At 44.9% G+C, this 23,413-nt stretch overlaps 1 protein-coding gene across 4 annotated transcripts in view; it reads left to right on the plus strand.

Moving 5' to 3' along the window:
• Positions 1-23,413, plus strand: part of cdh22 (cadherin 22) — a 140,438-nt gene that overhangs the window by 107,983 nt on the left and 9,042 nt on the right. For all 4 annotated transcript variants that reach the window (XR_003886063.1, XM_029826994.1, XM_029826995.1 and 1 more), the window contains 7 exons: positions 685-804; positions 3,064-3,231; positions 4,395-4,576; positions 5,251-5,507; positions 6,988-7,124; positions 13,028-13,149; positions 20,601-20,718. Coding sequence is in view for 3 of the 4 variants with exons in the window: in XM_029826994.1 (XP_029682854.1) it covers positions 685-804; positions 3,064-3,231; positions 4,395-4,576; positions 5,251-5,507; positions 6,988-7,124; positions 13,028-13,149; positions 20,601-20,718 (1,104 nt within the window). In the remaining variant the exon portion in view is untranslated. The remainder of the gene's footprint in view (positions 1-684; positions 805-3,063; positions 3,232-4,394; positions 4,577-5,250; positions 5,508-6,987; positions 7,125-13,027; positions 13,150-20,600; positions 20,719-23,413) is intronic.

The raw sequence follows: 23,413 nt of genomic DNA on the forward strand, positions 1-23,413 counted from the left end.
TCCTCGTCCTTGAGGACTTGGGGGCACCCAGGATGGAACACCTTCATTTCCATTTCCCTGGGGGAAAAAAACATGTTTTAAAGTTTTTGTTTGTTTTGTTTTTTTTAAGTGTCTAAGATTCAAAAAGGGCAACATTTAGGTATTTAAAATGGGGGAAAAGGAGCATTACCGCGAACAAAGTCAACAATTTTTCTGCATTGAGTGGAAAATAATAACTCGACTTTACTCCACAAATACAAATTTGACGTGTTGAAGCTGTAATCTTTGCTTAAGCGCATGCAATCATTTGCAATCATTTCTTGTATATTTCAGGCTCTTGTCACAGTTTAAGGCCACTTGGTTCATTCCATTTATCTTTCATCTTTTGGGACACTACATGAAAAACAACAAAAAAATGTCAAAATGTTTGTGTCTAAAAATATGTGCATCCGGAACTGCCAGTTGAAGTGGTTTTGAAATGCATTAGCTTCCCATGTTTGTGTACAGACAAATTATGTTGACAAGGCTGTATCAGAGAATTCACCTCTTCATTTTGCTCTCAATAGCTTCATGTTTAGTCAGTAAATCACAAAGACCTTTTGAAGGTCTTTATACCTAAACAGGTTCTAATCAAACCCCAACAAGCACCGAGATTTACGTTGGAATGTTTGGTTTTACTTGTTTGCTTCCGATGTCTCATTCCAGGAACATCCGTCATGAAGGTCACTGCGTCTGACGCTGACGACCCCACATACGGCAGCAGCGCTCGGGTAATTTACAGCGTTCTGGATGGAGAAAAGTTCTTTTCAGTTGACAGACACACCGGTAAGAATCACGAACACCAAGTCCAGTTTTTCCCTTTTAAATTTTCAGAGTTTTGCTGTAATTTCCAGACGTACCTACTTTATTGTTAGCATCTCTTGCACCTGCTGAACAGTCCAGCATTTCAAGCTGTCTTCAGGCATTATAGTGCATTTTTTAATTCTAATTGTAGGTTCAGCCCCTCTGAACCTCCCTGAGCTATACAATGAAAAGTATCCAATTTCCCCAGACGGGGAGTCTATAGTCTGAGGCCCATTCGTAGCCGCAGAGTAGCTTAGCATTGCCGTTTGAATCGGGCCTCCGGGGAAATGCAGCAAAGTTTTAATGATTCCTTTTTGGTCTGCGCCACTTTTGTGAAGTCAGCCTGAGCACGTGGATGATAAATGACCCTGATGGTGTAGACCTATCAGAGAGAGCTTCTCTTTCACGCGCTCTCTTTTTGCACTCTTGTAGGAAGGGCAGGCCCGAGAGTCCAGAAGGTCAAAATGAAAAGGCGATGAAACACCTGCGCAATCTGCCTTATTAATACAGCTCTTACTCACCCCTCAACCAAAGAGCGTCGGTCTGATTTTTACAGACTGGAATAGTCTGTCATAGTCAACAGTGGCTCAGTCATTCTTGTTTAAAAAAGAGCTCAAAGGGCTTCCTATTGAGCAAGGCCAGCATGCTCCACTACCAACCAACTACAGCCTCCCTGACGCACAATGCGGCTGCAGAAACATCTCCCTGGATGTTCTGAATGTTTTCTGCACTTGCATTAGTGTAATTGCATCCTAATTGAATGGCTCTGCGAGTGGACTCTTGTGGTGTCCAAAGGTCTTCCACAAGGATAATGACTGGTCTTGTGTTTTCAACTGACTTACTCAACTTCACTTCCTGACTGAAAGTATACAAAAATGTCCAAGGCGGCAACTTAACTTCGGTTGGTAAAACCATTAACGGTAATTGTACTGCCGAGGTACACGAGCATCATCACTATTGCTGATATATAATATTGTTATATCTATTTTAGGTGTATGTATTAAGACAGAAAACTAATATTTCTTTTCTCTGAGTAGCAGGAATGCATGATGCATGCTGAAATATAGACTTGTGTTTATTGCTGTGATCCTAATGGGCATTGATAGACACAGCTTCATATATTTGTTCAAACGACTTGATGTGAAGAATCTCAATTGATCTAAGGAAAAACACAACACTTGAATAGCATCATTTAGTTTAACTGATAAAACAGTGGGACACCATCTGACAGTTGGTGAATGTGACCCTATTACTCTGCTGCTAAATTGGTTTAGGTTAAAGTTACGTGATGTGCATCGCTGTAATGGGAATGTACAGGCTGACCGTGTGCACGGGCTCATCTGCATCGTCTCTGCCGAGTGACGTCAGGCTGGCGACACACAGATTTGTTTCTGCTGTGGCTGCATTAAGACATTGAGTTGTGCGCAAAACACAACATAAACCCCAGACCTCCTATCAAACCCAGGGATCATTAGGTTCTAATGGGCACAATCCCACAGCCTGCAGCACAGCCATATTCACCCTGCACAGCCAAACCACCGGTCAGTTTGAGGTGTGCTGGCTGGCGAACCGGGTGCTTTAGTCATTTCTGTGCCCTTCACGAAAAGAATGTCCAGAAACTACGCCTAGCCTGACACTTTACCAACACCAATCCAGCTTGTTGAGCTTCTTTTCTCAAATATAACAGTGATGCCAGGCTCGTGAATTAATGAGACAGGCTATCGGCTCGATCACCAGCAGGGCTGAAGTGTCTCAATGCTGTGGGTTTTGACCACCAGAAGTGAAAATTTGCAGGATTAGCATGTAATTCCCACAGTGTGAATGGACTGACTTCTGACTCACCCTCTGATATGTTTTTTCTCTTTGGATGTCTCCTTAAGATCTGATTACAGCCCTGTAGAGAAGCAGTAATGCTCGTCTTTATTCTGCCCCCGTATTATGCTTTTAAATACAGCCGAGTCATAAAACTCACAGCAGGCACGAACCTGACACACTCTTCCCCTTCCATCTCTCCAGTCACCATAGATTTGGTATTTGTAAGCCAACTATGAGTCCCATCATGCAGAATCCATCATGAGATGACGTACGACGATTGGAAAACCATTTATTTCTTTTCCCGATATGAATAATTATGTGTTGCTGAAGTCACCCTTCCCCTGACCTCACTTCTCAGTCTCTCTACCCCCCCCCCTCTGCCATCTTTTCTGCTCTTTGCTCCCTCATTTATCCCTTGATCATTAGGGATCATCATGACAGCGGTGGCAGATCTGGACCGTGAAACACAGGATCGTTATGAGTTGGTCGTCAAGGCAACAGACATGGCAGGACAAATGGGTGGTCTCTCTGGATCCACCACAGTCACCATTGTGATCACAGACGTTAATGACAATCCGCCTCGCTTCCCACAGAGTAAGCCACCACCCCCCCACACAGACACTCAGGTTATCGTAGCTCAGAAAATGGAATCATGGTGAGACACTGGAGGAGAAGAGAAAGTGGCAATAAGAAACTTGCAAAAGCGGAGCCTGAAATAGGAATAAAGGGAAGGAAAGAAAATGAAATGAGACACACAAGATAAAACTAAAAATGCGTGCAACTGTCCAGCCTGCCTGATGTTGGCGCCACCGGCAACCACATTAAATGGACCTCATGCAGTCTCTCAAAATCCCCTAATTTTTGTGGGTGATTAAACCTTCAGCCCCGAATAAAGTAGTCCATCAAACCGGAGAATTGATGCGTTCCACCGCACGTTTGAGCCTTCTTTAAAGCCAGGCTCTGTGGAGGACTGAATCAATGGGGCTGATTGTTCCCTCATTGTAATGTTATGGATTTATGATGTCAAAGTGGCTTTTTGGCTAAACGGTTTGCAGTAGAGACAAGTGTAACGTGAGTCAAATCATCCAAGCAAAAATGCAATCTTCCTCACTTCACTGCACAAACACAGCACCCAGAGCAGCATCGGCAGGTACATGTTGCTCTGCAACAGAACATAATAGTGTAAGATAAGATTGGATGAGATGATATTCTTTTTATATCGTATTGTCGTTCTATCGAAATGCATGGAAACACTTCGACATCAGTACAAAGTCTGCGGACTCGTGTCTACGATGTGGTCTTGAAAAGAAGGGACGATCGGGGACAGTCGAGTTCGAAACAGGCAAACAAGAAGGCCTCTAGCCGACTGTTTTTTAAAGGCGTACAGACCTTTGAGAAAAAAGTGAGAAAGAGAAATGACTTTCCATAACACCAGCCGTGTTAATGTGACTGTAATAATGACACTGACAAACCAGCCTTCAGTCTATTTGTGTGATTACATTTGTTCTCCCATTATTGGATTCTTTGCCTCTTCGTTATCTTTCCTGCACTCATCCCTTCCCCTGTTTGCTCACCATCCATCTCGCTGACTGATATTCCGAACCACTCTTCTACTGCTACTCTCTCTTTCATGTAGAAAATGTCTTTCATCCTTCCTCTTTTGTGGAATTTCCCACATGCATGACACACATTTTTGTTGTTCCTTGCTTTGATGAAACTGACCCACTTCCTTTGCTTCCACCTGATCTACGAACCAGAGATGTACCAGTTTTCGGTGTCTGAGGGAGCAGCTGTGGGGACACCGGTCGGCCATGTCATTGCCACGGACGCCGACATGGGCGAGAACACGGACATGACCTATCTCATCAAAGACGGCGGAGAGCTTTTCAAGGTCACCACTGACGTTGAGACACAGGAAGCTGTTGTCTCCATCAAGAAGGTACAACCAAGCAGCCATGCAGAAAAACCAGATGTGTCAAGCCGCCTTTGACTTGGTCGGCAGGAACAGCTTTTTATTTAAATTTCTACAAGCTTAGTAAACATCCAAACAAATGCTCGGAGCAGCTAACGCGCGCTCGCTTCAGCAGAAGCTACAAGCAGCAGTGAAAAGCGAGGGCACTCCAGGTTGCGCAACGGAGTTTTTCCAAATCTGAGTTGACTCAAAGAGTCGTGCGCTGGAGAGATGATGGTTGGTCCTCGTGACAGGCATCCATCCGCTCATGTGTGCTGTCCGTCTAGAGTCTCGTCAAAACTCCTTTCAACGTGGGGTCCCGTGCGCTGCGGTCTTTCAAAAAAGGAACGTGTTCGCAGAGATGTTGAGTTTTGGTAGTCACGATTTACTCAGGCTAGATGACCTGGTTGGCTGGTGCTGCTAGAAAACAGCAACTTGGAGAAAATATTAACTTTAACAAGATGGATTCCCCCACGCCACAGTAGCGCTAGATCAGCGTTGCCTTTAATGACTGTCAGAAATCCATACTACAGCAATCTGTTTCTTTTCAGCAGTATTGCTTCCAGAAAGCTCCAACGATCCATTTCAGACCAAAGAGTGATGTCACATCAAACCACTGGTGTTCTTGAGTCAAACATTCCTTTTTGTGTTTGATCTTCCAGCCGCTCGACTTCGAGACCAGGCGCACGCACAACGTTGTGGTGGAAGCGGTAAACAAGCACGTTGACCCTCGCTTTGTGGACTTGGGTTCGTTCCGCGATCAGACCATTGTTCGGGTCAGCGTTTCGGATGTAGACGAGCCACCCACCTTCAAACCGCCTGAGGGAACCATCATGGAGGTCCAGGAGGACGCAAAGGTCGGAGCATTGGTCGGCGTCGTCTCTGCCAGTGATCCAGATGTGAAGAACAAATCAGTCAGGTATGACATAGAATTGGCAGTGTGCAGGAAAGGGTGGTCCCGGCTGCACTTTTATGCATTTGGTTCGTGTAGAAATTGTGTTTACGTTGAGCCACGATGGATTTCACTGTTGCCTTATTTATTACCGCTGTGCAGAAAGGGGACGAGGATATCTGGCTGTAGAAGTTGGAGTTAAAGTCCCGGCAAGTTGCAACGTTAAACGCAAAAAAGATATTCTCTTCTCTCAGATGTTTTCTGAACCTTCTGTGTCATATTCTGCAGTTCATCCATCTTAAAGAGGAGCAATTGCATTGCTAAAGGGGAGCGTAGATAAGGGCTATGACACATGCAGTGTCTGTGAAAACTTCCTCAATTAAAAATGCATGAGGCCCAGAGATCCAGGTGTAATAAAGTGCAACACACTAGCAGCACTATCGTTCTCCAGTGTTTGGGCAGCCCCGAGCTGGATGTTTGTGATCTATTTGCACGCATTTGGCTAAACAACTACAAGCCCAAATCAAGGGAGAGCTAACTGGGACCCCCCCTGCTGGGCAAAGTTGCCCCCTGGTGTCACAGCCTATTTAAAGCCAGTGTAATGGACGGAAGGTCAGTAAATACTGGGCATTCGCTGCTGGTGGAGAGAGTCTTTACTAAATTCTGCATTTACCTCAATATTCACACTTTTTTTTCAGCTGCCGCATGTAGCAACACTATCATGCTAAAAATTAGCGAGGTGTGAAAGTTTAGATTTCCACTTGAACCTTCTCATAAGTGTGTGTGACTGCTCTGGTGTTATCACAGACTTGATGACTGGGGCCTGTTTTATTGGAAGGAATGCACTTTTGGAAGCAGTGGAGCGACACCGTGCATGTGGGAAATATTGTCAACAGGAAGTTGAGTGTTGGTTGATTTTGCAGTGACAATTGATTAGGACAAACATCAATGATGCAACATCACTGCTAAGAGCCGCCGACCAAGTAAACTTTGGTGTTTACAGGTAGATTATTTCCAAACTCTGAATGTGCTGTTCACAGCCAGTTTCTACATTAAACGACTCTGACAGCAGTTCTGCTTTCCTGGTCCCCAAAGTTAAGATTGGTTTGGACGTGAATGCAGCAGAGCCATTATTTAATACACATGAATGCACACAGACACACACACACACACACTCGCACACACACTCACTCTTTGTTTGTGAGAAACTTAAAACAAAGAAACCTTTCAGCAGATTTTGCTGATTCAACATTCTTTTCAGGGCTCCGGCGACCACCTGCACCATAAAAAATGCATTTGTGATTTACATGGAGTGCTCAATTAAAATTTAATGTTTGGGATTTTTTTTTTCATTCTTTCACCAGAGAAAGAAAAGGTGAATAGGCTTTAGAGCCTTAACAAGCTCTGAATCAAAACGTTTAAAAGGGCAATAACTAGTTTTCAGGAAAGGACGCTCTGTAAATTCAGATTTATTTAGTCTGTATTTCTACTGTTTTTGTTGCTACAGGTTTTCCATCGACCGTGCCACAGACCAAGAGATGATCTTTTATATCGATCCGGATTCTGGTGCGATCACACTGGGCAAGAATCTAGACCGGGAGACGGCAGGCTGGCACAACATCACGGTGAAGGCCGTCGAAGCAGGTATTATTATTGTTATTATCAGTATTATTATTATTGCCTTTCATTTCAATTCCAATTGTATCGTAGGTCACTTCATCATTGTTTTATTTGCTTCTCTGTGACATCCAATAATAGTCACGCATCAAAACAAGGTGAACAGTAAAGAGCAAAACATGAGCGAGGTAGATGTATTCCCTGACTATTGCTATCATCAAATCTCTCAATGCTGCGGCGCTGAAGAGCATCAGAGCGCACTCGCACCCTGCTGAAAATGGAGGAAGAATTTACATTTTTCTTCATCATATCGAGCCCTTTTTGCCACTGCAAAGAAACCGACTGTAATAACTCTGAGGAGCTGGGAAATTATTACTGTATGATTAGAAGTTAACTTGAGAGAAGTGGAGGAACACATCGCCCACTTTTTCAATCTCGTACAGAAGCTATTTTTTTTTCTTTTTTGGATTGTGGGGAAAGCAGAGGAGATTGCACTCTGCATCAAACCCGTTTGCAAAAAGGACGGAGAAAACAATGCACATAAACAAAGCTAATTTCCCAGTCCAGCTTTCTTTCTGGGCCTCAGCCGCAGGCTATTACTCTAATAATCAATACTGTCTAAACTAAATAGTGAGGAGTCTCACCCAATACAAACATTAATACAAAATTAGACAAAAGTCACTTCTTTTGAAGAGCTGTAATTCCCAGAGTGATTTGGAGCCTTTTGTGTGCTCCCTCATTGAGCCTGCATTATCTTATGTGTCCATTTTAATGCTAATTGAACATTTAAAGGCGTCCTGCCACCCTTTAATATCAGACATAAACACATGCCTGCTCTTGATAGATAAAGCCTATCATATCGCCCAAAAAAAGAAAAAACAATCAGACCGGCCGTGCTGAGTGGTGTTGCTATTCACACCCCAATGTTTCTTTATTGCGTGAAATTACAAAAGGGGGGCGTGAAACTGATGTCTCCCTGTATTTCAAAGACAAACCCAGCACCTCCCCCCTCAATGAGTCCCCATTGCGGTGAGGTCCGCCTGCTCATTAAAGCCGCGGAGCCACAAGGTCACGCTGTCCGAAGCCAAACCAAAGATATGTGACACGACCCACAATTATCCCCCGGTCCATTATCGACCTTTGAACTACTGTATTGCCGTGCTATCGTTATTGGACAACAGCTTTCAGACGTCTACAGGATTAACCCTGGCTAGAAAACTGCAACAAAGATGCTTCCGTCAGCTGCAGCCCGACGGTCTCAGGACATGTGGTACGCGGCGCATCTTCAGGCTGGTCCAATTAAACGTAGCGACCCCAGAAGGAAGAAGCCTGTCGGAGAAGGGGGAGGGATCAGTTCCTATCCAGAAAATGCAGAACCCCTGAATGCAGCATTTACCCAGGGTAGGCTCCCCCTTCGACAGGCTTTTACCTTGCAGCAACATGTCGGGGTAAGTTTGATTGACGTATAATTTAAAAGAGCTGATAGCAAGTATGATAGAATCTTGCACAACATTAAATAAAATATAAAAGGGATGAAAGGGAGCACCTTTACCCTGTGGCTAAAATGATACTGTAGCAGGATAGCTGGAAAGTCTTTATCTCTTTCACCGCTGCAGTCAAATAAATACTTTCTAAAGTATCACCCCCCCCTCCAAAAAATGCTAGCTGACTTTTATAGCAACTGAACTACCATTATCCTGCAACCCCTGAGGAATTTCACTCTGGTTACGATGCTGCTGTTTCCCTTCAATCAAAGGGGACAGTGTTTCGGAGTATAGTAAATTGGATCAATTTCAACTGGGACAAATTTGGAAAGACAAAATGGAACCGAGGCATTGTTATGCGCCAGAGAGGGGCTAAAGCGCTTCGCCAAGGCAAATGTAGTTGATGGTGTTGTAAAACCATCATGTGCCGACAGGGACCAGAGGTTGAGAATGGACTGATGTTCTGATATAATGATGTACCAGTGTAGATGTGGAGGAAGAGGAGAAGCCAGTATAGACTGGTAATTAGCGTCCACCTACACAGATCTGACGTGACTCTCTTCGCTGAGGTCATGCATTACGTCCATATAGTAAAAAATAGTAATAAAGTGATTATTCTCCTAAATCCCAGCACTGCTTTATTATCCCCCGGGAAAACATTGACTGTTATATTTGTAAATGAGATGTTTTAGGACTTTTGGCCCACATATCTCAGAATTAGTAAATCGGCCAACGTTGGCCGTCGCTCAACGACCCTATTTCAAGCCTTTGGTGTCGCCAACACTTCTGTGGGTGAACTGAGCCTTTGTCTTGTTTGGCCAGCACCTGCTTCTCAGGGTCTCGGGTACTGGATGCTGAACTTTGACCCTAAATGTGTTTAGTGATGTCTGGAGGTCTTTTGATGCTCATCTGGGCTGTTGGCTGAATTCCAACAGTCTGTCCTGGGAAGGATTACTGTTTTATCCAGAGGAAAGACATCTCCCACAGTTGGGTGGACTGTCTCTCTCCCTAAACCTCTAATCTTATTTCAAGGCCTTGACTTACCTAAATCAACGGTGTCACTCAGATATGATGCAGATGAGGAGATATCGGCCACCCTTTAGCATTAAATTATTACCAAGTGAGATTGACAACAACACATCCAGAAAATGACATCCGTCCATAAATCTGATGTCCTAATGTTCTTTCAGGTTGTTGAAGGGTGGCTGAAAAACCGCCTGTTTAGTAACGCTGGGGTGTCTGTGCTGTTCAGACACTGGTTATTCTGCATTGTTTGCATTAATTAGACAATTATTAATTAATTATTTGATCTGGTGCATTTACAGGCACTTTAGAAATGGTCTCATCCTTTCCAGTCCTAAGGACTTAATATTTGGATGTTGGGGGGGTTAGTTTAACAAGAAATCCTTCTCCTTTCTGCTGTAGGGGGAGATCTTGGTCGGCTCTCCAGCGCTGAACGCCCTCCTTGTTTTTGTTCTTTCTCTTTCTCCTGCACAGATGTCAGAGAATGAAATCAATCAGATGAATAGATATAGATGCACGAAGACATCAGAGTATTGGAGAGAAATATCTTTGTGTTAATCTGATTTCTCCTGCTCAGATAACCGCTGTGGTCTGATTAAGCACAGCACTTTATGCTATTTGAGTAATCTACAAACCCCCGAAATCGGATAATGATCTGACTTTTATGGTCACGTACACGAGTCCGGAGAGAGCGCCAGATAGGCGCGGAGTGGCTCAGACCAGCACACAGGTGTAAATCCTCATGTGTGTTGAGCCAGCATACACACATCAAGAGAGTGTGGTTTTGTCTCAGTGGTTACTTTAAAATCGCTTCATGTTTGAAGATTAACATCTACAAGTGCAGCTTCACGCTTCAAACAGCACGAGAATCAGACGACCTCCAGACAGGTTTCAATAAAAGCGGCCTGGCTTTATGAAATGATGTGGAAATTGTTGCAAAAACCTCCTGCAGATGGATAAAAAAGCAGAGTTCTGCTCTGTGAGCTTGTGCTTGTTTCAATGTTCCGATGTTTCTCCATAGATTCCTGTGTCCATGGTTTTTTTTTTGAGCCTTGGATTTGTGTCAGTTTGCGGAATGTAATCAAAGTTTTTAGTATTCTGTTGACACAAAAGCATGTTCCTCATGGGAGTTTGCTTTGTGTTGTGGCATTGGTGAGATTGCTGTTTGCATTCATTTCGGATCAGGTTATTTTGTGTAAACAAATCAGTTACAGCAGAGGAATCGCACGGATCTGCAGTCTCATTCACAGTCTGCCTAAAGGAACAGTTGCATTGTGGATTATATGTGAGGAGCTTCCAAAACGAACAGTGGAAACACGCTCAGGTGCCCGGCTGCAGCTCCCCTGCAGCTTCAGAAAAAAAGCCATCTGCAGTGATAATCCTGGTGTTTTCTTCCACACATGCCCGGGCCTCTGGTCCTGTAGAGACCAGACATTGTTGAGTTTGTGTCCTTATTTCCCACTTCTCACAAAAGGGACATTTTCACCCAAACACTCTCCCCAACCTCCCGGCAACAAACGCAAATCATCTGGTCGTGGGGAAAATGACACTGACAAAGCCCAGGGAGGCCCAGGCAGGCACGCACGTGTAAGCAAGAATGAGGCGCGCGCGCAGGCGTCCCCTCTGCCTCTCTTGAAGTCATGTCAGTATGATGGGGTGCCTTAGAGGTCTGCAGTACAGTTGTTCTGAAAGACTCACAACAGATGGCGAGCGCGGCGCAGAGGCAGAACATGCCAATAATCTGTTGAAATCCTTTTATTCTTCTCCTCCGTGTGCAGACAGATTGAGAACAGAGCTACTTGGTCCAGATGAATGAACCTGTCTCATCGAATATTATTTTTCTTTCCACGGGAGCCCCCCCCCTTCTCTTCGATGGGTAGAAGCGGGAATTCGCTCATTGTTTTTCCTGGTTTTTTGGTGGGAGTGAAAATGTGACAGGATTTTGAAGCTGGCGCCGCGGCAGAGAGGAGAGGATGCACTTTGTCTGCCTCTGTTATGCATTTAGCTTGCTGCTGTTGCAAGTCACAGTCGATTAAAACGCTACGGTGATGTGAAGACTGTGAGCCGAGGCCGGCGTTCTCATTAGCAGCTGTGCCTCTGTTAGACGGAGGGCTCTAAACATTCTCCTGGGTATTCTTCTGATCCCATCTTTCTACTCTTTGAGTTGCGGAGATCTTAATGTTTGACGAGTTGCTCCGAGGTTCACGAGTCCGTATGTATCCAAGCAAAGCTGTGATACCACGCGTGAGGGTCCTGACCTGGAGGATCTGTGCCCCTCAGGGTCAGACACAGTGTAATAACATATGTATTCTGTATGTTCACATAAATCCTTAAGCCCTGGGGTGTTTTGGTCCACAGTTGGATTTGGTGTTTTAAGGTATTGTTACATGCAAACATGCACGTTGCTGCTCAGCAATGATCACTGTCACCCTTCTGCCGCCGGGTTATTATGAGAAGGTCTTCGTTGCATGCATGGACTGGGTTGTGACAGCTGGGTAGGCTAAATAATTGATAAGTTATGTTCTCTAATTAACCTGGATGTTCAGCACTTGATGGTGCCTGATCGTGCTCCCTCTCACTAACACCTGGATACGTGCGCATGTTTGAAGTCCCCAGCCCCCCATAGTCGCGTCCTTGGCATGTTATGAGTAAAATAGGGGCTCTATCAGACATTATCACATAATTGAGATTGGGATTTACAATTCAATAGGAAGTGATGATCATTTTAAGCAGCTTTTCTTGTCCTGACTGCATCATCATCCTGCTCCTATGTTGATACGTTGCACCATTGGGTGAAATGTCTTGCGAAGGCCTTCTGTTATTATATTTTTGTGTTTAATCTCATTCAAAGGAGCCTGAAAAACCAATTACTGCCAGTCCCTTTGCAGTGGAGTCAACACCATTTATTTGTGTGCGAATCCTCACATTCTATTAAACTGCTAAATACTGAGGAGTCGTTATCGGATTGTGAGGATCTTGAGACAAAAGTAATATTTGGTGCCATTTTCATGTCACTCGCTGGTGCAAGGAAGTGTTTTTTTCTTATTCCAGGTGATTGGTGCAATTTACTGAGGCATTAGATTAAATCCCTCCAGCGCTTCCCCACAGCAGCCGAGCGACCGTCTGCTTCCGCATGGAAAATTGTGTGTCTCCGAGTTTCACTGGCACTGAACACGAACGCTCAGAGCATTAAAAATCATGTCCAACCTTGTCGACAACAACCTTGACTTCCATGCCAGCAAAATCCGAAGCCCATGTCAGTGTCAGCTGCACTGAGCGTGTCCTCCTGCACCTGATGCCTGACTGGGGGGAAAAATAGAAGATCAAATTCCCATTCTTCTAATCAGTCATTTTAGGAATTTTTGCTTTACTTTACTTTTTACTTTACAGTTAATTTCATTGTCATTTTTCATCTTCCTGCAGATAACCAGACTATGGCGTCCCACTCGCCGGTCAGTATCCGGATCCTTGATGTGAATGACAATCCTCCCGAGCTGGCCACGCCATACGAGGCCTCCATATGTGAAGATGCCAAACCAGGACAGGTATGTTTTTAAGTTTCATAACTTTTTTAAAGGATTTATTTTGTAAAACCAGAATTTCTATTCTGGACCAGCTTTGCTGCGTGATGGTTGCAGCAGCAGCAGCATGAAGAAAAGACGTCTGTCCACCTGTTGTTGTAAAAGGCAAAAATCGGCTGGACGGCATGACCCTGACATCGTGGGTGTTACTTTTATCGATCTTCAGCTCAAGTGTACTCAGCTGTGGTTAGTAATCACAACAGGGCTGTTTTTTTTCTTGCGCAACAATCGCATTCAAACTGATGAGAACATAAAACCAAAGAGATTCTTGCCTTTTACCAAAAAATAAAAAGGCTTTTTTTTCCCCAATCACATCGTTTTCACAAGTCATAAGTGTCACTGAGTCACAATGGAGATAAACAAATAATAATGTGGGTTTAAAAGAAAGCAGAAAAGACTGAACTGTGCTGCTGAACCTTTAGGTGCAGGACTTACTGTGCACAGCTGCCACATACGTGTGGCTCTCACACTTCAACCTGACATGAATAGGTCATTACTGCCACGCAATAAGGGTGAAAGGAAAGTTTCCTGCCTTCCCAACAGCGCTAATGGCTAGTTTAGAGGACAGATGTTTGCCTATTTTCAGCGCTAACATCGATAGTGGTATTTTACGCTGCCTGCAGAACCAGAGCTGAAAACATTGCAGTTATTTCTTCACTCACAGCAGTGCCATATATACATGCCTGCAGTAATGAAATGTTCCTCTGTCTATAGAACCATATATGAAAACGGCTCCTTTTGCATGCAAATACGCTAAACTGAAGATGGTTGCTTTGACGACTGGTGCTGATATTTAAAACATAACTGCAGGTCACAAGAAGTTGCAAGTAGAAAAGTAACTTGGGTTAGATCCAGGAACCAGCCAATTCTGCCCTATTGGTTCTCCTCCTCCTCCTTCTCCTCCTCTACCCAGCAGGCCATCAACAGAAACACCCCCTATAAACTGGGTCCTGCTCAAGGATTCTCCCTGTTTGGAGCCACGGGACAGTCATGATTGTCCAGCGCTACCTAGAACCATTTCAACCGAACCAAACTAAACGTTTAGGCACCAAAATGACCTCTAAAGTCAAGCGAGCAGTGTCACGCTTGACAAACTCCAAACCAGAATGTGAAAGCACAGGTGCATTTGCATATAAAAGATGAGGAACCGATGCTGGCAGAGATGGTGAGTAACTCTGAAAACAGTGACAGATGTGGGAAACAATCTGTTGCATCAGCTGCTTCTCATTTTAAAGTGACAGCATTGTTTGTACGGTTGGAGGTGCGGCCGTGATGGGACCCAAGATAAACGAGCTGTTCCGCTCATCACCGACTTAATCCAGCTTATAACTGGTCCATTCATTCACTACTGAGCAACATTTATTTCATTTTAATTACAGAAAGAAAATAAAAGATGCAACTTCACACTGACTGAAACAACAATGTGACTATAAAGTGATGCAGCCTCCTGCAGGTTCAGGTCCACATCTCTGGATCTAGGCCCAGGAGCTGGGATGCCTCCAGCGTGCCATGCTGCATAATAAAAACAGTTTATGTACAAAAGGAGCTGTTTTTATTGATGTGCCAGTCAGAACGCAGCCTGCAAGTCTTATTAGGGGAAAGGATTAAACAAAAAGGCAGCACAATGGATGTGAGAGCAACAGGAGGTGGTGTGTTTTTTGGGGGGTTGTTTTAGCACTGATCAAATTAGAAATGGACAAAGTTAGTAGGGAATACTTACACAGTCAAGAGTCCCTGGGCCACGACCCAATTATCATTTGCAGAGCAAAGAAACATATATTTCTGATACGCGAGGCTTTAATGTGCGCTCTCCATGCTGGGAGCTGCAGTTACATGTGTAATTAAGGTTCCTTTGCCTGCAGTCTTATAGCCCCCATGTGCCATTTGTAACAGCGGCTTCCAGCACAGAATATTGTCTGGTCTGCACACACTCGCGCTCACGTTCCCCATCTGCATGTGCCTACATTAACCTTCAGCTCTTAATCACATGGAAATGATTATTCCTCCTGCATAAAGATCATTCCTGCCTCCAAGCATTGTGGAAAAAAGTCCCTCTATCTATCTATCTATCTATCTATCTATCTATCTATCTATCTATCTGTCTATCTGTCTATCTGTCTATCTGTCTGTCTGTCTGTCTGTCTGTCTGTCTGTCTGTCTGTCTGCCTGCCTGCCTGCCTGCCTGCCTGCCTGCCTGCCTGTCTGTCTGTCTGTCTGTCTGCCTGCCTGCCTGCCTGTCTGCCTGTCTGTCTGCCCACAAAAACACAAAAAAAAGTGCAAAGTGAACACTGCATATATGTCAGTTACTAGAAGCGTGTTTACATTTTAAATAAGCTTTAGTTGTGACTGAGCTTCTCAAAATAACAATCAATTTTAAAAAATTGGATGGGGTGGCTGTTCCAGGAAACAGGCACACAGTAGTTACCCCCCCCCCCCCCCCCTCTTACTCCCCCCCCCCCCCCCCACTTACTTTAAGCAGTAAACCTTCAGCAAACTGTACCACCATCATTTTTCCTTCCTAGATACATGCTAACCACCGCTGACCCCTATAAAACGTCTAGATTAGCTAAATTAGCTGTATATCACACATTTGACACCCTGTTAGACGTGACTGGTGACAGTCATAGGCGCGCGTCAGTTAAATGAGCATTTACACGTACACATGCCCACACGCCCACACTCGTTGCGTACAGCCTGTCAGAGTGTGGCATCATCCTGCGGGTTTTGAAGCTAACGTGGAGCCAGCATTGTGTGCCGTGGTGCGATGTGTTATCTGTCTTGTTCGAAGGGTGTCAGCTCCATGGCTCAGGTCTGGCTTTGCAGTGGAACTGCAGGGGAAATCAGATTAACCTAAACCTTTTAACTGTGGCTGGGTTTGATCCCATTTGAAGGTTGGCAACACATGCTATTTTGTTTGTTTTTTCGATGGAGAAGGCATGTGGAGGGAGAAGGAGACATGGGTTACATCCCATCCCTTCCAAAACGTAAATAAAAATGTTGCACAGGCTGAGCAGCTATTTTTCTTTGAGACAGCTCAAGAGGGGTCTGTGACACAATGCTTTTATACAGGTGCTCACCTTTTCTTCGCAGGGGCCCCTGAAGGGTCACAGAGCAAGGCGAGGGAAGGGACAGCAAATGATGATTGTACGCTACCGTGTTGCCTTCATGTGCAAAAAATGAAAGCGCTTTAATCTTGTTCAAGTCTGTCAGCACAGACAATAAAGCTCCAGCCTTTTTTAGAAAAAAGCAAAATCACTTTTAATTCCATTTCTATTTTGGCTTCATTGACACACAGGACCCGACTGGGAGCGAGGTTTTTGTCTCATTAGCACTGGCTGCATACAGCCTCGCATCGGCTCTGGCCTTGAGTCTGGAAGACCCTCCGATGCCCCCTGCCTTTGCAGATCCCTGCTTACATAATCCACTTCCTGCTCCTCTTCCTCTATTCCTCATAACCCCGATTAACCCAAGATATATGAACATCCTCGTCCTCATATCAAACTCACTGTCCTCGGGAATCCCTGAGCTTTATGGCCATTTCATTTTTTCTATACTCAAATTATCCTGAAAAACATTCAAATAAATCGATTGCCATGAATAAAATGCCTTTTCTTTCTTTGCATCCCACCGACAGCACATTCTCCGTCCCCCGGCTCCCTCCCTGCCCTCCTCGTGGTATTTGTCTGACTTGATGCGGAGGGACAGATATCATATAGTGCTCTATGTGCCGAAAAACAAATGTCTGGGTTGGAAGCCAAACACTAAGTATGTCCTGAGGTAGCGGAGGTCTGTCGGCGCCGCTGCGCCATCTTGAAGCTGGCTGAGCGGGTCAGCGCAACCAGATCAGCCTCGTTTTAGTTTGACAGCCTCCAAACCCGCGGAGGGTCCATTTGAAACGGCTAAACGTCAAGGCCGTCGGACGTGAGCGTCACGCCGCGCACGCATGGGCTCTAGCTTACCTAATGTGCACGCAGGAAGGCTACCGAGGCAAGACGGCGGTGTTGGGCATAGAAGGGAAACGAGCAAACCTGCTCTGGCAACGTGTCCGTGAGAGCGGAGACCCCTGTCGGCGCCATTCGCCAACCGTCTCCTCTGCTCGTCCGTTGCTGTGAGACTCCGAGGAGACGCCACACAAGTAACTGGGACCCCCTGAGGGTTCAGACCTATCCTGAGTGATGGTCACGTGGCGCTGACTGGAGGCGGATGTGGAGCTGGTCAGTACTGGGAGCGGCTCCAGTTCCACCACCACCCTCATTACATCACATGGTGGTCAATGGGAGGTGGAAGATCGCATACGTTGGGGCTGTTGTGACACGAGAGGGATCGGAGTGGGTAGTCGTGATCTATTTCCATTGGCGGAGGGATATGAATGAGCGAGAAAGGTTATTGCTGGAATTTTACTGATGAAAATCATTCTGTTTGCCTTCCTCACTGATTGCTTGATGCATTGCGAACTGCTCAAGCATTTGATCAGCAGTGGATCACATTATATAATATACGTTTGATTACCCGCAGTAGGAAAAAAGGCTTTTGCTCATATTTTAGTTGCTTTTTTTTCCACACAGTGAGTGTCAAAAATAAAATGATTAATAAAGAAATAGTCAGTCGATTTTCCCATGAAAGGTGTGAAGTTTTTACTCTGACCTGACCATGCGCTCCAGGCTTGAGCGATAAGCCTTCCTCTCTCATTATCTTCCTCTGCTTCGTTTCTGTGTGTATTTATTTATTATATTCCTTTTCTTCCTGCCGCCACAGTGGTGGATTTCTCTCTGTCATCCAACCTTGACCTTTCGGACTCGTCTAAAGCTGATGGGGGCTGTACTTCCTGAGAAAGTCTCCTTGCAGAACTGCGAGAGATTTAAGGGGATCAGTAGAGGGGACTGCAAGATAGACACCTAATTAGGTGATTGTGCTTCAGGGAGTTTCGCTCGCTGCTCAATAAACACCTACACACTTGTTTGCTTCCTCTCGCTTCCCTCATTTCACTGCACTTTCTTTCCCTCCATCTCTCCCCCGCCGCCGCTCCAGATTTCCCCCTGCTGAGGGCACAGTCACAAAATGCAGATCGTGTCTCCGCCGCTACATTTTCACCGCCGTTCTTATCGCCTCGCGGAGGCAAGAACAGCGAATACCGTCAACCTTCAGCTGATAATAGAGACCAGGCTGACGCCCTGCTCATTCATGCAGCTTCAGGCTGAAACAAACCTGAAAAGGAGTTGTTGAGGGATGAGGAGCGGATAAGATTGTCGGGAGTTTAGAAGTGCTACTCTATAGTAGCTTGGACCGATCAGTCTAAAATGCAGCCCTGCCTTTGCTGGACATTATTGGAGGAGAGCTGTTGGACATTGAGAATTAAGACGTTATTTCGTCTGCATATTTCACCCCTGCTGACAAAGATACCAGTTGGTTTTTTCATATATATATATATGTGTGTGTGTGTGTGTCTTGGGTCACTCTGCCAGGGGCATAAAACCCCAGACAACACAGCTTCTAGGACCATTGGACCCTCATCCATACTGAGGTGGCGGGTGGGGAACTATTGTCATTCGTGTCATTATTATTATGTTTGATAGCTAACGTATCAGTGATCCACGCTTGGGGAGAAAAAAAGATTCCACATTTAGCTTGTTATAAATGATCATGCCGATATTTAAAAGGAGCGTGACGTACCCTGACCTTTCAAACTGCTGATTAGGTCGATGCATGTGCGAGTTTTGATGCATGTGTCACGTGCATTTATTTATGGCGGTTCTGCCCAGCTTTGCTGCACTGGAGTGAATAGTTAGATGCTAAAGAGAAACGTGCGTGCGGCCAACTCACGCGCTCCATGAGGTCGCATATTGCCACAAATGTTTACCAGAGTGGGACTTCAGCTGAAAATATAAGAACTAGAGACGTGTTTGCTGTTTCGGGCTTTATTCAGATTTTCTCGAGTGCACATTCCTGCGGAACGCTAAGAAAGAAGCCTCTGATTTACCCTTAGCATTCTGTAATTACTCTAAGCCACATTATCCAAAACAGCTTCCCTGAGCTGCGAGTATGACTAAGCTTGTTTCCGTGTGTGTGTGTGTGTGTGTGTGTGTGTGTGTGTGTGCGTGTGTGTGTGTGTGTGTGGTACTATGCCAGTGGTAAGAAGCTGTTTATTTTAACAGCACTGAGGTCTGAAAGTGTGCTTGGCAGTAGCTTAGTCACAGTAATGGATAGATTCCGCTCAGACGGTTACTTCAGATTTGCGCGCCGTAGTAAAGAAATAAGAAGGTCGCGCACAAATGGGCAACGTGAGCTTAAAAAAATGGTAAAACTGATGCCGCCTTTGTGTCCAAAGATTGCTGCTTGTTTCCTATTTAAGATGTTTAAATTTGAATAAAAGTGCTGAGGAACCAGAACATGCAGAAAAGGCTGGTTAGCTTCTGCCGTCCTGCACACAGGAGATATTTAGTATTTTATGGGCTTTATCAGAATCTGTAACAGCCTATGGCTTGATAAATTTCCCTGGAGCTTATCTAATACCTTCGGCGAGACCAAAGGACTTACAGTCATCGACCCCCCCCCCCCCCCCCCCGCTTTAATCACTGTAAGAAATACCTCACTTAATAGCAGGGCTGGGGGTTGTTTGTCATCGGCGTCCCCGCAGCTTTCTACCAGTTCACCTGTGTGTCAGACAGAGGTGAACACTCTGGAGGAGGACAATTAATAGCACTTCTCGGACCTCCGTTTGAAGGCTCTGCAAAGTTTAGCGTGAAAGTGGATGAAATTTACTCACGTTTTATCAGTTTTAATTTCACTCTGGAAAACAAATAGTGACCTTGAATTGGCTTCAATACCAACCAAATATTAATTCCTATAAAAGCCCCAGTGGATGGTTGTTGGATGGCTCATTATAGCTCTGTGTAATACATATATTGTACCTTTTTTACACACACAAATGAATGAATGAATACATTTAGTTTGTTTAAAGGATATTTCTAATTAAACCCTACATTTACTGCCATTCTGCAACCTTGTTGCTGCCATGGGGTCGCCGTGAAATAACAAGCGTGTTGTACCCCAACACAACGGCCTGAAATAAAAGTAAAAATAAAATATTATTCTGCGCCAGCCAACGAAGGCAAGTCCCGTGTATTTTCCGTGGTGCTTCGGATGTATATGACGATGTGCTTCTGTATCCCATCATTCTGCATTGCGTGTTTTAAAAAGGATCAATTTTTTATCTGAGGCTGAACCCTAGAAACCAGGGTCTCTGTCTCTGGCCTTCACTCACAGCGGGACATATTCTTTGGTAGGACGACTGTGAGAACATGAAGAGGAGTCTGCTTGAGCCCTAAAACTCTTTCATCACACTTTTGCATTTTTTGCCCTTGGGTCAAAATTTTGTGCCATTTAGGTCTGAACTTCTTCTTTTCTGGTTGCTTCAGGTGATTCACACCATTAGTGTGGTGGACAGAGACGAGCCCCTGGCTGGACATCACTTCATCTTCACGCTGGACCCGGAAGCTTCCAGCAATCGCCGCTTCACCCTGGGGGATGTCACAGGTGAGCGTCCGCGCATTTATGCAGCCGCGCTGATGACAGCAAAATTTGAATTTTGATTTTTTTAGGAGTGGAAAGGTGAATGCAATTATATGTGAGTGGAAGCTACCCGTAGGGGGCGCTGGTGCAGCCAACTTACTTGGAAATGGAATTGTAATTCAGCGATTGGAAATCCTGTAAATGCAGACATGTCAGTGATAAAGTTAGCAGGTTTAGGCTCCAGATGGTGGAGTATTCTAAAATTTAAAATTCTGACAACTATGATGGACCTTTTTTTTTTTTAAAACGTGAATGGAAATTAAGTTTTCCCCCTCCCCTGCAGCTTGGATAAACACCACCTGTTCGTGTTCTCTGCACCGAAGCAGCAGCGTGTCTTACACCCATCTTAAAGTTTGAATGAAGAGGAAACTTTTGTCGCAACGCCGATCAGTGATTATTTCTCGTGTCAGCGTTCCATTCCTTCCCTCGCCATCTGGTGACACCTGTATCTCTCCGTTATGCGTTCCCATCCATCTGCCCATCCACGCCCACAATACCTGTCATAGAATTTAGTCAAATTTGCCCCAACTGGATTCAAGAATGTACAAATTCCAGGTCGAAACTTGACAACTCGTTTTATATGTAATTGGTTGAAGTGACAGTAGCATTTTATTTTCAGCACAATGTGAGAACATGTACAAAAAGGGATTAATCAAATAGCTAGCATACATGTCGGATGGAATCATCCAGCTGGCAGGCTGTCAAGAAGAAAAGATCCCAACAACCCTGTTCAGATGGGGAAGGCTCTGTTTATTTCAGGACCGCGTTTCAGCGAAAACTGCTGGGCAGATCGTTGTGATTAGACACGTGTAGCTAAGTGGATGTGACATCAGGCTAAATCAGGATTGATTTGACACCAGGAAAATGTCAGGAGAGCAGCCCGAGCGAGGGAAATGTCAACAAAGTCAGCAATGTCTGCCGCTCATGTTGCAGCGCTCGCGAACGTAACCTCGCGCGCCGTGCACACGTACTGTACACATGTGCACGGAGGAGAGGAACAGGAGGGACACCGCGCTCTCTCCACATGGAAACCCACACATTGTTTGATTTAGTTTTGCCTTTGTGTATTCGTGCACTGGTGTGCGTGTCTGTGTCTGTCTGTGTGTGTGGGTGACTGTAAAGTTTGATGAATTAAAACATCTGACCACATTTTATCTGTTCACCAACAATGCTGCACATCCCAGGGAGCCATTTTAGAGGGAAAAATAGAAAACTACATGCACATGCAGACTTATTCATCCTCCTACCGCTCCTTATTTAACCGTGATGCGTCAACGTGTCACTTTCAATCACTCAAGCTTCTTCTTCCCCCATCATGGCCTCACGTTGTGTTATGTCTCTGAGCCTTGACACACAATGATGAAAGGAACCCCCCATCCCATCCCAGCCCCTCCCCCGCCCCCTCCCAGCGCTGCTAAACTCTTTAAAGTCGTCGCCAGGAATCCTCCCGCGATAAAAAGTCATCGACGCTGGCAAGTTGCCGTCACGCGTGATTTCACCGGGAATCTGAGCATGGTTACAGAGGCAGGCAGGCAGGCAGCCATGATAACAGCCCCCAATCTTATCCGCTCCTCATCCCTCATAACAGCCTGTATTATTCTCACTGGTGGCCACGTCTGCTCCAGATACCCATATGTTATATAGACAATGACGCTGTATATTTGTCTCATTTTCTTTTGAAAAAAAAAACATGTTCTTCACACTTTGGTTTTTCTTGAAGGCGTCTGGTTTCAGTTCTGAGTGTCAGACAAGGCCGATTGCTCCAGGAATGGTTCGCATTGTTAGCAACTGTTACCCGAAAACACAACAGGACAATGTGTCCACTAGTGTGACTGCTTGAATGGCACAAAACCGGAATGTTTTTATGTTTCTGTGCCTCCTGTTCTTTTAAGCTGGCGTAAGGTCATAATGCCCTCACAAACAGTCAGCAACACGATGGCTTGCTCTTTTTTACACACATTCCTGCTTCACTTGAATTAAAAGTGGTCATCGGGTTATTTATTGCTGTTCCCGTTTCACACAGAGTGTCAGAGAGAAGCTGCCGTTACCGTCAGACTCGACAAAACAAATGTTTGCTTCAGTAGAGCGGCAAACATTCAATTATCCTCCAGCAACCAATATTTACAGTAAATGGTTCACCAAAGCAGATGTGAAGACGCAGCATCGCAAACCTCTGACGGGAGGCAGCCTGTTGTCTGCTGGTAATTTCCATCGTCTCCAGTAAACCCCGAGCAGGCTGAGCTTCACGCTGCGGCTGCTCTCAAAGCAAATAAAGACGTAAATGGAGCATAATTCTCATCAACTTTGGTGATGTAAACACCCAGGAGATTAGAGACCAAATTACGCGTGAATAAGGAACTTTGGATTCCCGCTGGTTCTAGTGAGGAAACAACACCTGCATTTTGTAGACAAGTAACAATGAGATGCGGTCTTGCGCCCCAATTAGCGTGAAGGAATCATCATAAAAATCCTGAGATTTCAGCACAATCTTAACGTCTGTGGACTCCGAGGACTCATTTGGTGCTGACGGAGACTGGACCTGACAGAAAGGCTGCATTAACACATGCCGTTTTATTTATTTTTATTGTCATAAGTTAAACTCTCCTACAACAGAAGACTTTTTTTATACACTTGCAACTTCTGAGTCAGTATTTTTGAA

Source organism: Takifugu rubripes, chromosome 19 (assembly GCF_901000725.2).
Source record: "Takifugu rubripes chromosome 19, fTakRub1.2, whole genome shotgun sequence".
NCBI lineage: Eukaryota > Metazoa > Chordata > Actinopteri > Tetraodontiformes > Tetraodontidae > Takifugu > Takifugu rubripes.